Source organism: Scyliorhinus torazame, chromosome 6 (assembly GCF_047496885.1).
Source record: "Scyliorhinus torazame isolate Kashiwa2021f chromosome 6, sScyTor2.1, whole genome shotgun sequence".
Classification (NCBI taxonomy): Eukaryota; Metazoa; Chordata; class Chondrichthyes; order Carcharhiniformes; family Scyliorhinidae; genus Scyliorhinus; species Scyliorhinus torazame.
Genome location: NC_092712.1, coordinates 287,119,587 through 287,137,308, shown reverse-complemented (window position 1 = coordinate 287,137,308; position 17,722 = coordinate 287,119,587). Strand labels below are relative to the sequence as shown.

Genomic DNA, 17,722 nt, shown 5'->3' with positions numbered 1-17,722 from the left:
GGCGGGGCGGGTAGGAGAATTTTGCCCAGTATCTCCACTCACTCTGTAGCAGTAAGAGTAAGTTTGAAGCATCTGACCTGAAAGTCCCATGCTGACACCTCAAAATAGTACTTATCTAGGGGAGGTGGCAGTCGATCTCTCATGCAACTGAAAGCATGGTCAGCAAGGAGTGTTTGAGAGAGGGTGCTAATAAGACTGAACTGTCCCCATAAATGGTCCCAGGGCATGCTAAACAGACACTACCGGAAATAAGGCATCCAGGAACTTGCAAACATTTATTCACTATACACAACTACATACTGAGATAGATAAGCATAAGATTCCTTCCAGAAGCCTCTCTCTCTGAGTTCTAGTTTCACGTGATTTGATTTTGCTGATTATGTATATTAGCTATTTGCACAATAGCCATTAACCCTTTATACTACAAAGACCTGCAAATACAAAATGGCATGTTGGATTCAAGCTCAATGTGAGACCCTGAATGATGTCCCAATCTTTCGGTTCAGTATGATCCTACAGCAGAGGCATGGCACTTTCACAGGAGTACCATAGGGAGGCGAAAATGATCGGACGCGGTTCGGTGATCAGTTTTCACTTTCTGGATCTTCATAATGCCAATAACAGCAGAAGTGAATTTTGCAGCCATTGAGAATTGGTCTGCCTCGTGCCCAAATCTGTTCTTCAGAAGAGCACACACCCAGAGACAAGGAGCTGATATGGAAAGAGAATTGGCCACCATCAGTCCTACTGTAGTCATCAGGAGAAAGTTCCATAATGTCTGGGTAACCACCAGAGAGATTGTCGAAGGCAGAGAAGTCGGAATCGAGCTTTCAGGTTCATACTGGTATTAGGATGGAGCACTCACAGAACTGGCTAGCTGCTATTGCCCAGTCATATCTTCTGATTCCAAAAGATAATCTTCTTAAAATTAATCTCCTTTGGGCCCACCGATGCCAGAATCTTACAGAAGAAAGCACTTGATTAACAGGCTGTTATCTCCAAAGGGCTCTCAGCAATTAATTAGGACAATTTGATCTTACTTCATGCTTATAATTAGCCCACTGAGCCCATGCCTTGCACCTGTGGTCTGCTGTGGTCTGCAAGGAGTAGACATGTATGCTACTGTTTCATCATGTCAGTGAGAATATATTAGCATCAATAATGATTGTGGCACAACTGTAATATGGAAATCATGGTACCATGATGTACACAGGACTCCGACAGGACTTTGAGATACCAATAGTGTGTGTGAACGCGATGTGGAAATGAATGAACTTAGAGATGTGCCTGAGCAGAATGATCTGCACCAATGCGTTGCTGACTGATGGACATAATTAATAAAGCATCCCAATGCATAAAATGCACAAAGGTGCTCTTGTTACCTAAGGGCTGTGTACACAAGGCTGCATCCTTATGAAAGAGACTGCAAGTCAGGTCCCGACAACTGGCATTTTTCTCAGACCCTGTTTGTAGGAAATATCCATATAATAATAATAATAATCGCTTATTGTCACAAGTAGGCTTCAACGAAGTTACTGTGAAAAGCCCCTAGTCGCCACATTCCGGCGCCTGTTCGGGGAGGCCGGTATGGGAATTGAACCCGCGCTGCTGCCTTGTTCTGCATTACAAGCCAGCTGTTTAACTGTGCTAAACTAGGTCCACCAGGGCAGGAGATCCTATGTGATCGATTCCCCTGAGTCACAGACTGCTTGCCAGAAGAGAGCTGCACTCTCCTGGCTTCCATCCTTTGCTTTTTCACACATCCTCGCCATCCAGTTTCTCAAAACACAGGAAATATCAAGTCTTCCAAGGGAAATCCATTATTTCATTATGGATTGCCTTTAAATTTGCAGCAAATTTTGCAAGCTATCTTTGAGTTTAGCAAACTACAGCCTTAAAGTGACACCCACCGAGGACCTATGTGCGAACAGCCCACTGTCCCATTTAAATTGCAAAATAACTAGAAAAACCCAAAATTAGGAGTTTCCACTTTAAAAACAAGTATTCCTGGTCCATGATGTGAGTCAATTGCGAAGTTGCTACTTACTTTCGGATTTAAAAATTATTTTCCTAACTTTCACGATTTTTAACAATCTGCATGCCAAACTATTTTCAGAAGAGTTCCCCGGTTAAGATTAACAATCCACTTGAAAAGAGAGCTCACCAAAGGGGTGGATGTTTGGGTGGTTCTAAAACCTTTGTGTCGTGATCGATTGAATCAATCATTGTCCCAAAGTCTACTTCAGGGCTAATGTCGAGAAGCTGGAGGATGGCACCCATTCTGATAGTCCGATTTCTGTTCAAAATGGAAAAAGTTAGGTCAGTCCTGAGTTCTTCAATGAAGATGATTCTACAACATTAAACAACATTAAGGATGAAAATCTGGTGAGACAATATCTCAAAGTGCTTTCCCCGACAGGATGGAAGGGATTTTTATTTGTCTCTGCTGGCAGAATGAATAAGAATTATTTTCTAGCCAAATAATTATCCCTTAATTGTCGTCAGTATTCTTCCATCTATAAAGGATGGATATGCTGCAAATAAACCGTTTAAGAGGGGGTATCTTCATATGGTGCTCATATCTAAAGGAAGCCAATCCTCCAGAGGCAAGCTCTGCCAAATGTGCCACACATGAAGCTTCCAGACATCATTGTGGGTGGTTGTTTTTCGTGTTAGTGTCTGTTGCCATGCCGCTGCGGGCCAGCCCACAAGAGGCATCACCGTTTTCAGATGGTGACTCCCAGGTGAGATAATCAATGTTTAGGGCCTTCCTGTCGGGCTTGCATGTACCCTTGAAGCAGAGCTTTGGGCATTCGACTAGTCAGCAGGTCCTAGCTACCTCACCAGACAGAACGCCCTTGTGAATGCGACTGTCATTGAGCCAACAAATCTGCATCTGTTTGATGAACGTGAACAAACTTGTGAGCTCTGCTCTTGAGAGGACTGCCATGTTCCTGATTTTGTCCTGTCAGCATATACATGTACTGGTCGCAGACAATGGAAATGGGAATTGTTGAACTTCTTGGTAGCTATCCGTTGACTATGTTTCACAGCAAGATGCTGAGAACACAGACTTTATAAACCACCAGCTTGGTCTTACGCGTCAGCTTGATGTTATTTCCATGCACATCATAGAATCCCTACAGTGCAGAAAGAGGTCATTCAGCCCATCGAGTCTGAACCAGCCATTGGAAAGAGCACCCTTCATAAGCCTCCACCCTATCCCCATAACCCAGTAACCCCACATAACATTTTTGGTCACTAAGGGGCAATTTAACATGGCCAATCTACCTAACCTGCACATCTTTGGACTGTGGGAGAAAACCGAAGCACCCAGAGGAAATCCACCCAGACACAGGGAGAACGTGCAAATTCCACACAATCAACCGAGACCGGAATTGAACCTGGGACCCTAGAGTTGTGAGGCAGCAGTGCTAACCACTGTGCCACCGTGCCGCGCACAGGGAGTTTGCCAAAGCTGGTGGCTGCTTTCCCTCTGTGTGTGTGTGTGCGTGTATCAGGTTCTGCATCGAGGGACAGATTGTCGGTCACCATGGACCCAAGGTAGCTGAATTTTCCAACTTCCAGTGGAGGTATTATTTAGTGTGACCAAGAGCAGGGTGCCACACCTTCCCTATTGATCATGGTGTTCCTGACTTGACCCTTAAAGTCAGGGAGAAAAAGTTACATGTATTCCTCAATTGTCATTATAAAAAACGACTGATCCTGTCACGATGCTGTTTATGGGAGTTTGCTGGATGCAGATTGGCTGCTGCATGACAACACTTCACAAGTACTTCTATGTAAACGCAAGCCTTTCTTTCTAATGGGAGTATACATTTCAAGATTTCCTTATTTGTATTGAAATTTCCCAAATCCGACAAAAATAAGCAAGCTTTTGGATTTGGGAGGGAGGCGGTCATATCCGTCAGGGCTGCACACTGGCTGCCCGGAGATGTCCCTCATTTTAGTTGCATTTCCAGCCCCAGGGTTGCCGGCATTCAAGAGGTGGCTTTTCCAGCCTCTGTCAGCGAATGAGAGCAGCATTGGAAGTGAAACCAGAAGTAGCAGGTCTCAGGGATCTTCCTCAGGGCAGGCGTGTGAGCAGCATAATGACTGCCGAGGAAAATGCCAAAAACCTCTTGTTGACTTGCGGGACCTGAGTCGGGCAATGCCAAAAGACACAGGCACAGGCCATCAACACTCGTTTTGTCCCTCTGCTGACCTTTGAACTTTGGATCGTGCGGCCTCTGCACTCCGTGTTTGATCAGGGTAAATGCAGGACATGCAGGAGAGACGGTTTCTCGCATTTTAATCTCATTAGTGTGCACAGGTGCTTCTTCACACAGCAAATCCACACTTCAGAAAATAAAAGGGAGCAGAGAGTGGGGATGCAGCGAATTTCCGACCCTTAGACTGGAAAATTAAAAGGGTGGGGCATGAGGGCTGATCTGGCAGGAACATTTTTATTAGATACAGAAACTGCTGAGTTTAGAATAGTTACGATCATTTTAAAGCAGCATTTTGATGCAAATCTACAATGTAGAGTGGCGATAATTGTCCTTTTTGAAATCAGCTGAGCATGAATAAAAAGGGGGAAAAAAGACTGGTGTTTAGACAGCGCCGTCCACTTCTTCAAACAACTTCACAACCAATTCTTGAACTGTGGTTAGTTTTGTACTGTAGGAAATGCACAGCTAAATTGCACACAGCAAGTTTCCACAGCCACAAGATAATGGGGGTGGTTTTGAGTTTGCATTGGCAAGCACAATGATGGGGACCTTAGTGGCCCTTCATGTCTGTGAGCCTCCAGGTTAAAAGGGGTCTGGTAGCTGTTTTGCAGGCAGCGCTTCCCGTGTCCTCCTTGGGGTGCTACAACCCCTGAGGGATTGCCCTTCCAGAGTGGCAACTGGACAGTGGTTGGGAGGAGGTGAATCCACAGGGTCAGCACTGAGGGGCGACTGTGAGGATCTTGAATGGGTCCCATGAAAGGCCAGGCTGCATGGGCAGAATTTCTGATTCTGTGAAGGGGTGTTTTTCAGCCTCATGATGGCTGAAGACCCTCCCTCACACCGGGGCAAGATGAGTGCAGTCAGAATGAACCCCCACATTCAGGCAGCACTGCAAAACCAGAGATCAAGAGCTGTATGGAAGCTCAATCCCATTGGTTATGGAGGCCAGGTTGTTAGTGATTAGTATCTGAATGGCTGGCAGTTCGAGTTAGAAGGCTTGTTTAATCCACAATTCATGAGAGCTGGGAGAATGAGGGTGTTCTCTAAGGATGAAGCTGAGATGCTAATTGCAGTCTTCACACGCATCATGTGTGCCTCACCAGCCACGAGAGGAAGTCAGTTGCCTAATCAGCTTCCCAAACCTTCACCGATGAGTCAATTGTGCCAATTTTATCAGCATTGCAATGCATGAGTTTGCCACTGATTGGCACCCAATTTTTTTAACCCTTTGGAAGCTTAGTACCCAAACATTGAACTCTAAGGCTCATACTCACATATACATAACAGAGAAGTGCCACAGATGTGGCTCTAAATGCAAGGCATTATGGGGAAGTCACTCATCAGTTACCACCTTCAAGGGATGACAGAGGGCATTGTCTTATTCCCCCTGAGGTTAGAATGCAGGTCTATTTAATGCACTCAACTGCCCTAACCCTCACCCTTGAGGGAGTTGCATGGCCTTCTGAGGCTTTCAAGGGTCGAAGCAGGAGTCATTCTGCAGGGTTTGAGAGGGACAACTGTGGGGAAGTGGCTGTTGTGTGACAGGAGAGGGAGTGCGGCTCAGTGGAAAGGGACAACACACAGGGGATGAGATAAACAAGGCCAACGCCGATGACTAGGCCCTCATGGGGCACAGGCCTAGGGGTGCCCTCATTGATCCTCGGCTTGGGACATCCAGGACTAGGTTGTGAAGAGCTCTCCACCATCGGGTCTGACATCCACCCACTACAGAGTGCCTGCGGGAGGTCATTGTAACGGTGGCTAATGTAACAGGCAGGGCACTAAAACAATTGGCCGGATGCTGCAGGAGAATGATGATGACTTGCACTGAATACAGAGTAATGCTCCTCCCATCCTCAGCAAAGTGTCTGACTCCTGCCTGAAAGAGAGGTGAATGCGACGAGCCATTGAACGAACGCTGAAAGACAAATGTCAGCTGCCTCCTCCGAAGTCAGGAGTCCTGGTGATTTTCACCACCTACGCATGAGGCACAGGTTTTCAACCTTTCGCATTCTCATCAGGCCTGGGGGTTCACATGATGTGAGCATGGAAGCGGCAGCGTTTTTGCAATATCCAACACTGGTAAGATTCAGCCCAATGATTGGATTGAGGGAGAAATGTTGGCCAGGGTACTATGGAAATCTCTTTGTTGAAATAGTGCCTTGGGACCATTTTTGGCCACATAACAAGAAAAACAGGGCCTCAGTTTTCATCTGTGAGAGCACACTTGATGTAGTGCAGCACTCCCTTAGTACTGCATCAGAAGGTTCAGCTAGATTTTATGTCCAGGTTTTTGGGGTAGAACATGGAGCCAGTGATGCACGATCAATTGTACAAAGACTCAGGTTGGATACAACTGTGGCTTTATTGCAGTAAGATATGTGGCCTCCCACAACAGCTGGCGAAATGGCTGCTGAATAGAGGACACGCATATTTATACTCCTCCTAATGGGCGGAGCCAGCAGGCAGGGGCTACCGGTCCTACCTTACATCACCTAATACAGGTGTAACAGTGGTTTACCACATTCACCCCCTGTTAAAAATGAGTCCGGTGGGGGTGGTGGAGAACTATATACACTCGTGAATTTATGTACAGTGTTTTATTAGGAGAGAAAAAAATGCCTTCTGAAAGTCCGGTGCCAGTTAGGGATTCAACCAGTCTGGTGCCTTGACGTTCCGCTGGGAGCGACGTAACGGTGGCGATGATGTTGATGCTGGCGACATCGGTGCTGGCCTGATGTTGGGTGACCCCGGGAATGTGCCGAAATCCTCTTCATCCTCTTGCGTGGGCAGGGGAAGGAGGGAGGTCCTGGTGGGGTTAATGTTGGGAGCGCCAGGGGAGGGTGGCGCTGGGCCAGAGAAGCGTGTATGAGTGGAACCTGCTGGTGCCAGGTCCCTGAGGGAGACAGTATCTTGGTGTCCGTCGGGGTACACCACATAGGCATACTGGGGGTTGGCATGGAGCAAGTGCACCCTATCCACCAACGGGTCCGCCTTGTGGAGTTGGATGTGCCTACGGAGCAGGACCGGTCCTGGAGCTGCGAGCCAAGTCGGGAGTGACACCTCGGATGTGGACTTCCTGGGGAAGGCAAAAAGACGTTCATGGGGTGTGTTATTCATAGCAGTGCACAGTAGTGACCGGATGGAGTGTAGTGCATCAGGGAGGACCTCCTGCCAGCTAGAGGCTGAAAGGTTCCTGGACCATAGGGCCAGTTTGACGGCTCTCCCATTCTCCCTCTCTACCTGCCCGTTTCCCGGGGGTTATAGCTGGTCGTCCTGCTGGAGGCGATACCCCTGCTGAGCAGGAACTGACGCAGCTCATCACTCATGAATGAGGATCTCCTGTCACTGTGGATGTAGGTGGGGAAGCCGAACAGAGCGAAGATTGTGTTGAGGGCCTTGATGACGGTGGCAGACGTCATCGGGGCAGGGGATGGCGAAGGGGAACCTGGAGTACTCATCGACCACACTGAGAATATACGTGTTACAGTCGGTGGAGGGGAGGGGCCCTTTGAAATCCCCGCTGAGGCGTTCAAAGGAGAGGGAGGCTTCCACCAGGCACGCACGGTCCGGCCAGTAGAAGTGCGGCTTGCACTCCGCACAGACCTGGCAGTCCCTGGTGACTGTCCGTACTTCCTCGATGGAGTAGGGCAGATTGTGAGCCTTGACAAGATGGTACAACCGTGTGACCCCCGGTGACAAAGGCTGTCGTGTAGGGCCCGGAGTCGGTCTACTTGTGCGCTGGCACATGTACCTCGGGATAGGGCATCTGGGATTCTCCACCGCAAGATTTTATCATTTTTGATCTTGCCCCGCTGCGTGTTGTTAAACATGAAGGCTACCGACCGTTGGTCAGTGAGGAGAGTGAATCTCCTGCCGGCCAGGTAATGCCTCCGATGCCGCACAGCTTCGACGATAGCTTGGGCCTCTTTTTCGATGGTCGAGGGCCGAATTTCTGAGGCATGAAGGGTGCGGGAAAAGAATGCCACGGGTCTGCCTGCCCGGTTGAGGATAGCGGCAAGTGCGACGTCTGAAGCGTCGCTTTCTACTTGGAAGGGCAGTGTCTCGTTTACTGCGTGCATCCCGGCCTTGGCTATATCAGCTCTGATACGGGCGAAGGCCTGTTATGCCTCGGCCGTAAGGGGAAAGTGGGTGGACTGAATGAGTGGGCGGGACTTGTCCGTGTAGTTTGGGACCCACTGGGCGTTGTAGGAGAAGAACCCCAGGCAGCGTTTGAGGGCCATGGGGCAGTGGGGGAGGGGAAACTCCATGAGGGGGCGCATGCGGTCGGGATCGGGCCCCAGAACTCCATTCTGGACCACATAGCCGGGGGTGGCTAGGCGGGTTGTGCCGAACACGCACTTCTCCTTGTTGAGGTTGAGGAGAGTGGCGCTGCGGAGGAATTTAACAAGGTTGGCATCGTGATCTTGCTGATCATGGCCGCAGATGGTGACGTTGTCTAGGTACAGAAAGGTGGCCTGCAAACCGTACTGGTCGACCATTGGGTCCATCTCCCTTTGGAAGACCGAGACCCCGTTAGTGACGCCGAAGGGAACACTGAGGAAGTGATAGAGACAACCATCCGCCTCGAAGGCAGTGTATGGACGGTCCGATTTACGAATGGGAAGCTGGCAGATTTTAGGTCTACCGTTGAGAAGACCCTGTACTGCGCAATCTGATTGACCATATCAGATATGCATGGGAGGGGGTACGCGTCGAGCTGCGTGTACTGATTGATGGTCTGGCTGTTGTCCACGACCATTCTGTGCTTCTCCCCAGTTTTAACGACTACCACTTGAGCTCTCCAGCGGCTGTTGCTGGTCTCGGTGATGCTTTCCTGAAGCAGCCGCTGGACCTTGGACCTGATGAAGGTCTTGTCCTGGGTGCTGTACCGTCTGTTCCTGGTGGCAACGGGTTTGCAATCCGAAGTTAGATTGACAAAGAGGGAGGGTGGGTCGACCTGTAGGGTCGCGAGGCCGCACACAGTGAGGGGTGGTAGGGGCCCGCCGAATTTGAGGGTGAGGCTCTGGAGATTGCACTGGAAGTCCAGGCCTAGTAGTAGTGCAGCGCAGAGATTAGGAAGGATGTAGAGGCGGAAGCCGCTGGGTTCTACGCCCTGAACCGTGAGAGTGACCGTGCAGAACCCCCGGATCGGGACGGAATGGGATCCGGAGGCCAGGGAGATTCTTTGATTGGCGGGGTGGATCGCGAGGGAGCAGTGCCTTACTGTATCCGGGTGGATGAAGCTTTCGGTGCTCCAGGAGTCCAGCAGGCAAGATGTCACGTGGCCGTTGATTTTCACCGTACTCGAGGCGGTGGCCAGGTTGTGTGGACGAGACTGGTCGAGCGTCATTGAGGCGACCTGCGGTTGGTCGTTGCTGGCTTCCGAAGATGGAGAGCGTGGGGGGCCCAGGTCATGGAATGTTGTCGGCGTCCATGCCCCGTGGGAAAGAAAAAATGGCAGCGCCCATGGGCCGCACGTTGCGGGGGCTGGACAAGATGGCGTGGCACCTTCTAACAGTCTTTGGCAAATGAGGTCCGAACCAATCCCCGTTACAAAAGCATCGCGCATAAGATGGTTAGAATGTTCGGTGGCCGTAACGGCCTGACAGTCACAGTCCCGGACGAGTGGGATTAGCACCCGCCAGAAGTCTTCTATGGACTCACCAGGGAGTTGAGAGTGAGTGGCGAGTACATGCCTGGCGAAGAGTGTATTCGCTTTCTGTGTGTAGTTCTCTTTGAGGAGCGCCACGGCGTCCGCATAGTTCGGGGCGTCCTGGATCAGCGGAAACACGCTAGAGCTCAACCTTGAGTACAGGATCAGTATCTTCTGAGCCTCCATCAGAGGGGTGGTCGCTGAGTTGATATAGGCCTCGAAGCAGGCTAGCCAGTGATTAAAGTCCTTTCTGGCGTCACTAGACTGCGGATCCAGCTGCAGGCGATCTGGTTGATTCGGAGGTCCATCTTCTAGAAAATCTTACTGCAATAAATTGATGCACGATCAATTGTACAAAGACTCAGGTTGGATACAACAGTCGCTTTATTGCAGTAAGATGTGTGGCCTCCCACAGCAGCTGGTGAAATGGCTGCTGAATAGAGGACATACATATTTATACTCCTCCTACTGGGCGGAGCCAGCAGGCAGAGGCTACCGGCGAGCCTGTAGTGCAGGTCCTACCTTACATCACCTAATACAGGTGTAACAGTGGTTTACCACAGCCAGGAACCACCTGATTCAGAGATCACAGTGTTACCATTGAGGTACATAGCACTAAATATATTTCCTATTCTGTCCATTAAAATATACGACTATAATTTACATTTTCCTGATGCTATGTTCCAATTCCTGATTGAGAACCAAAGCCCTCGCCAAATCTTGGGCGTTAGAAAATACACGTAGTCGAGGACATGCTGGAAACCTGCTACAAAGCTCGCACTGTTATATTTTTAAAAGACAACAGTTTTTGCTGATGTGGGTACTTGATGAGGTGGTGAGTGGGTTCATTTGCCAATGAGGCCTGGGTTTGAATCCAGCCATGAATAATTGGATGAAACCGGTTCTTCAGCTTTTTTTTACTAACTAGATTCCTAATGAGTTCAGCTCCAGAACACAAAACTCTTCACAATTTTGATTCAGCGAGACAATTCAGTCAAAGATACCTCAAGTGTAACATTTGGTGAGGCACGATCAATTTGGCTGGAGACGAAGTTGAATTCAAACTGAGGCTTTATTAGTATCTGAAGTGAGGCCTCCTACAGCAGCTGACGAAATGGCTGCGAGCTGGAGGCCACGCATATTTATAACCCGGCTCCTGGGCGGAGCTAGCATGCAGGGGCCCAGGTGAACCTGTAGTGCAAGTACTACCGTACAACCCTTAATATAGGAACACAGTGGTTTACCACATTTGGAAAATGGAAAAATATCATTCTAGTGCAGTCAAAGCCACTGTTCTCAGGTTGAGAGGTTCAGACAAAGTGTTTGAACAGTGGCGAGGTAACCTTATTCTGAATTTGGCAAACCTGGGGTATCATGTGTAGGAATGCAGTCAGAGGTTCTCTGTGTTGTACTTACTCCTTCTTCAGCAATAATCTTCGCTGCGTCAGTTTGGCCATGGTTTTCTGCAAATTTGTAAATGTTGCTTTCAAAGTTTGAATGGTATCCTTGCTCTCCCTTAATCTGAACAGAAAACAAATTCAGTAAATCAAAAATCGCTTACACCTCACTCCACGTTCCTGCACTCCCTTCCTTACCTAAGGAAAGTGACATAAATTGTTCCATGGGAACAGCTTTCTAAAATCTCTTGTTAAGTGACCCCATTCTGAGCAACAGGTCTGGGACTTTCCGAGCCTGTATAATTTAGTTTGATAAAAATGTCATATAATAGACTTGATACCATTTGGAGCTCATGGCATAAAAGGGACAGTATCAACATGGATATAAAGTTAGCTGAATGACAGGAAACTGAAAGTCGTGGTGAATAGTAGCTTTTGAACTGGAGTAATGCACATAGTGGGGGTCTCCAGGTATCGGTGCTTGGACCACTGCTCTTCCTGATGTATAGTAAAGACTTGGACGTGGGTGTAAAGGTGTACACAATTTCAATGCTTCAGAGTATGGTGAACTGTGAGGAGGATGGTGTTAGACTACAAGAAGGCAGAGACAGGCTGGTGGGACAGGCAGATGAAATGGGATGCAGAAAAGTGTGAAACGATACCTTTGGTCGGAACAAGGATGCAATTTAAAAGGGGGTGCAGGAACCACAGCGAGCCAAGCCAGGATTTTTAGGATGGCAGGGTTTCCCTTGCCACCAACCGAAGACTTAGCGACAGCTGCCCTTCCACCTGGCAAGCAGTCCTCAGAATCCAAAGGCAGAATTTAACATTCTGGTAGCAAATGGGAAAGACGGCATAACTGCCGCTGGTCGGCGGACCATATTAATCCGTCCCATTATCCACTTTTCAACTCATTAATTGTGCGTCAAAAAGCTTGTCGAATCTCATGGTGACGCGGTGAGGTATTCATTTGCCCTGTGGATACCTCATTCTGCCCCTGTAGGTATACATGCAGAAATACTTAAAGGTGGCAGGGAAGTGGAGGAAGTTTCATTTATGGGATGTGGGCGTCGCTGGTTAGGGCAGCATTTATTGCCCATCCCTAGTTGCCCTTCAGAAGGTGGTGGTGAGCTGCCTTCTTGGACCGCTGCAGTCCTTGTGTAGGTGCACCCACTATGCTGTTAGGGAGGCCGTTCCAGGATTTTTTTTTCCAAGCCATAGTAAATAACAATAATAATAATCACTTATTTAGGAATGGTGTTATATCTCCAAGTCAGGATAGTGAGTGACTTGAAAGGGAACCTCTAGGTGGTGGGGTTCCCAGGTATCTGCTGCTCTTGTCCTTCTGGATGGAAGTGGTCATATGTTTGGAAGTTGCTGTCTAAAGAACCTTGGTGAGTTACTGCAGTGCATTTGGTAGATGATACACACGGCTGCCACTGTTCGTCGGTGGTGGAGGGTTTGTATATTTATGGAAGGGGGAGAAATCATGCGGGTTGCTTTGTCCTGGATGGTGCCGAGCTTCTTGAGTGTTGTTGGAGCTGCACTCATTCAGGCAAGTGGAGAGTATTCGATTACACTTCTGACTTGAGCCTTGTAGATGGTGGGCAGGCTTTGGGGGATCAAGAGGTGAGATAGCTGCCATAGGACTCCTAGCCTTTGACCTGCTCTGGTAGCCACAGTATTAATGTGGCTAGTCCAGTTCAGTTTCTGATCAATGGTAACCCCCAGGATGTTGATTGTGGGGGATTCAGTGATGGTAATGCCCCATGGTAGGCTTCTGCACAAAGTAAGGAGGCATGGGATAGTGGGAAATTTGGCCAGTTGGATAACGAACTGGCTAACCGATAGAAGTCAGAGAGTGGTGGTGGATGGCAAATATTCAGCCTGGATCCCAGTTACCAGTGGTGTACCGCAGGGATCAGTTCTGGGTCCTCTGCTGTTTGTGATTTTCATTAATGACTTGGATGAGGGAGTTGAAGGGTGGGTCAGTAAATTTGCAGACGATACGAAGATTGGTGGAGTTGTGGATAGTAAGGAGGGCTGTTGTCGGCTGCAAAGAGACATAGATAGGATGCAGAGCTGGGCTGAGAAGTGGCAGATGGAGTTTAACCCTGAAAAGTGTGAGGTTGTCCATTTTGGAAGGACAAATATGAATGCGGAATACAGGGTTAACGGTAGAGTTCTTGGCATTGTGGAGGAGCAGAGAGACCTTGGGGTCTATGTTCATACATCTTTGAAAGTTGCCACTCAAGTGGATAGAGCTGTGAAGAAGGCCTATGGTGTGCTCGCGTTCATTAACAGAGGGATTGAATTTAAGAGCCATGAGGTAATGATGCAGCTGTACAAAACCTTGGTAAGGCCACATTTGGAGTACTGTGTACAGTTCTGGTCGCCTCATTTTAGGAAGGATGTGGAAGCTCTGGAAAAGGTGCAAAGAAGATTTACCAGGATGTTGCCTGGAATGGAGAGTAGGTCTTACGAGGAAAGGTTGAGGGTGCTAGGCCTTTTCTCATTAGAGCGGAGAAGGATGAGGGGCGACTTGATAGAGGTTTATAAGATGATCAGGGGAATAGATAGAGTAGACAGTCAGAGACTTTTTCCCCAGGTGGAACACACCATTACAAGGGGACATAAATTTAAGGTGAAAGGTGGAAGATATAGGAGGGATATCAGAGGTAGGTTCTTTACCCAGAGAGTAGTGGGGGCATGGAATGCACTGCCTGTGGAAGTAGTTGAGTCGGAAACATTAGGGACCTTCAAGCAGCTGTTGGATAGGTACATGGATTACGGGAAAATGATATAGTGTAGATTTATTTGTTCTTAAGGGCAGCACGGTAGCATTGTGGATAGCACAATTGCTTCACAGATCCATGGTCCCAGGTTCGATTCCAGCTTGGGTCATTGTCTGTGCGGAGTCTGCACGTCCTCCCCGTGTCTGCGTGGGCTTCCTCCGGGTGCTCCGGTTTCCTCCCACAGTCCAAAGATGTGCGGGTTAGGTGAATTGGCCAATGATAAATTGCCCTTAATGTCCAAATTGCCCTTGGTGTTGGGTGGAGGTGTTGAGTTTGGGTAGGGTGCTCTTTCCAAGAGCTGGTGCAGACTCAAGGGGCCGAATGGCCTCCTTCTGCACTGTAAATTCAATGATAATCTATGATTAATCTAGGACAAAGGTTCGGCACAACATCGTGGGCCGAAGGGCCTGTTCTGTGCTGTATTTTCTATGTTCTATGTTCTATTGAATGCAAGGGGCAGTGGTTAGATCCTCTCTTGTAGGTGACGGTCATTGCTTGGCACTTGTGAGGCGCAAATGTAACTTTCCATTTGTCAGCCCAAGCCTGGATATTGTCCAGGTCTTGCTGCCTTTGAACATGGACTGCTTCATTATCTGAGGAGTTGTGAATGGTGCTGAACATTGTGCAGTCATCTGCAAACATCCCCACTTATGACCTGATGATGGAAGGGAGGTCATTGAAGCAGCTGAAGATGATTGGGCCTTGGACACTACCCTGAGGAACTCCTGCATTGATGTCCTGGAGTTGAGATGATTGATCTTCAACAACTATAACATCTTCCTTTGTGCCAGGCATGACTCCAACCAGCGGAGAGTTTTTCCCGATTCCCATTGACTCCAGTTTAGCTAGGGCTCCGTGATGCCATACACGGTCAAATGCTGCCTTGCTGTCAAAGGGCAGTCACTCTCACCTCACCTCTGGCATTCAGCTCTTATGTCCATGTTTATACCAGGGCAGTAATGTTAACAAGGCAAGTGGTTAACAAGACCAATTGGCTTTATAAATAGCAAGGCCATCATGGTGAACCTTTGTTTAAAAAAACTGGTTTGGCCTCAACTGGAGTATTTGTGTTGTATCCAGTTTGTGTGCTGCATTTTACAAAGGCCGCGGAAAAGATTTTATGAGAATGGTCCCAGGGATGAGAGACTTTAATCACCTGGATAGCTGGGTTGTTCTCCTGAGAGAAGGTTGAGAGGAGTAATTTTAAAAAATATATAAATTTTGAGTACCCAATTATTTTTCCAAATAAGGGGCACTTTAGCGTGGCCAATCCACCTAACCGGCACATCTTTTTGGGTTGTGCGGGTGAAACACACGCAGACATAGGAAGAATGTGCAAACTCCACATGGACAGTGACCCAGGGCCGGGATTCGAACCCGGGTCCTCGGCGCCTTGAGGCAGCAGTGCTAACCACTGTGTCACTGCGCCGCCCTTAGTTGAGGGGAGTAATGATAGAAGTGTTCAAACCTGTGAGGGGCTCTGGACAGAGTAGATGTTTTCCTTTGGGTGGAAGGGTCAGAAACCAGAGCTAAACATTGGTGCCGTGAGGGAAAACATTTTAAAAGCAGCAAATGGTTAGAACCCAAAAGGCTCCGTTTAAAACTGTGATGGACACTAATTCAATTGACTCTCAAAAGAGGATTGGATTAGCACCCGAGGAGAAATAAACTGCTGGACCACGGTGTTATGGGCCAGGGTTTAGAGAACCCCAAAGTGTATCATGGAGTTCACCTGACCCACAACTTTTAATAGATTGTGGTATGGGGAACACACGGCCCACTCTACAGGTGTGGTACAGCAGAAATGGAAAAGTATGTTTTAAAAGCAAAACAATGTTTATTCTATGAACTCAAGTTAACCTTTTTTTAAACATACAGTGAACATCTTAGCAACCATTAATTCAAATACAACCCCCAAAGAATTGGGGGGACAGCTTACGCTGTCCTTTTAACATCCAGAAGACTTACAAAAGAAACACCCTTTAACAGAAGCACATCAGGTTAAAGTCACTACTGAAAACATTTATAATTCTGAATTCACCAAATGATCAAGAGATAGTTTTTTCATGGCAGAGAGATCAACAGTACACCTGCTCTGTCTGGCTTCAGCTCCAACACTGAAAACGAAACCAAAACACACCCTGCAGAAACAGCCTAAAACGAAAGTAAAAAGCCGACAGTCAGCCCAGCTCCACCCACTCTCTGACATCACTGCAGCAGTAAACACCCATTTCTTAAAGGTACTCTCACTACAGATTTATATACACACCCATTTATAAACATCCATTTCTTAAAGGTACTCTCAACTGACAACGGGGAAAGGGCAGGATGCTGCGACTGGCTGAATTACTCTGGTAGGAAGTAAGCTTTGACACAACGGGCTGAAAGACTTCCTTCTTCATTGATTTTACTAGCACAAATTGCTGGATTGAGTGAGAAAACAGAAATATTCCAAAGCATTGATTTGTGACTACAGAAGTTAATAACTTTTGATTATATGTTTTAGGATAAACTAAGCAATAAATGAATACTCACTTCTGCCGAAAGCGTAGTTCTGTCGCTAAATTAGAAAAAATATAATAGGAATTTCACTTTAAAAATTGAAACCTAGATAGGAATAAATGTCAGCTCACTGACTGCATACATAGCTTTGAGCTTATTTTTGAAAAGTACATGCTATCCACATACATATAAGGAATTCTTTCATAGAATCACTACACTGCAGGAGGCCATTCAGCCCATCGAGTCTGCACCGCCCCTCTGAAAGAGCACTCTTCCTATCCCCGTAACCCAGTAACCCCAACTAATCTTTGGACACTAAGGGGTAATTTAGCATGGCCAATCCAATGAACATGCACATCTTTAGACTGTTGGAGGAAACACGAGCAGCCGGAGGAGACTCACGCAGTCATTGGGAGAAGGTGGGACTAAAAGCCATGGGGCTGGATTCTCTGCACCCCAACTCCGAAATTGCGTTCGGCCACAGGGTGGAGAATCCGTTTTCACGCACAAAATCGGGAGCGGCGCCAGTTCTTCAATTCTCCGCCTCCCGAAAATTGGCGTACTCATGGAGTACGCCGCGCCAAGTATCCACCGACTCAGGCCATTGGTCTGTTGCCAACCGGCCGAATTCCCAACGCCGTTGTTCTAACATGGTCCCACCTTCCGTGATTTTGTGTGGCGGCTGCGGACTCAGTCTGGGGCCGCCACAGTCGGGGAGGGCTGATCAGCCGGTAGGGGTGGGGGGGTGGGCTTAACTCGGGGCTCGGGGCAATGTGTGCGGGCGATCTGGGGGACCATGTGCATGCGTGGCCTCTGACCTTCCGGAAGTGTTGGGGGGCGTATCGGCAGCTAGAGCTGCAAGCTCTACGGAAGCTGCCTGCTAGCCCCCTGCAAAACAGGGAATCTGTGGCCTTTTGAACCCAGTTTTCTTGGCGTAAAAGACCACAGTTTTCACAACGGCGTGGGGGACATAGTCTCAAAAACGGAGAATCCAGCCCATGAATTTTCAGGGCCAATGGTGGAGAGGGGGGAATGCTCATGGGGAGGGACCCACATTCATGAGGGGAGGGGGTGGGGGGGGGGGGGGGGGAGTTTTTTTCTAATGAGGCTGGGGCGCCCTTTAAAGATGCCACTCTGATC

General features: G+C 48.3%; 1 protein-coding gene across 3 annotated transcripts in view; it reads right to left on the bottom strand.

The window, feature by feature from the left end:
• The window catches only part of LOC140425814 (uncharacterized), a 150,851-nt gene that overhangs the window by 26,204 nt on the left and 106,925 nt on the right, over positions 1 to 17,722 (bottom strand). For 2 of the 3 annotated variants that reach the window (XM_072510217.1, XM_072510216.1), the window contains exons 14-16: positions 16,616 to 16,640; positions 11,305 to 11,409; positions 2,165 to 2,296 (exon numbers count right to left, since the gene is read on the bottom strand). In XM_072510217.1, the coding sequence (XP_072366318.1) occupies positions 2,165 to 2,296; positions 11,305 to 11,409; positions 16,616 to 16,640 (262 nt within the window). The remainder of the gene's footprint in view (positions 1 to 2,164; positions 2,297 to 11,304; positions 11,410 to 16,615; positions 16,641 to 17,722) is intronic. The other variant, XM_072510218.1, reaches the window with a different exon arrangement.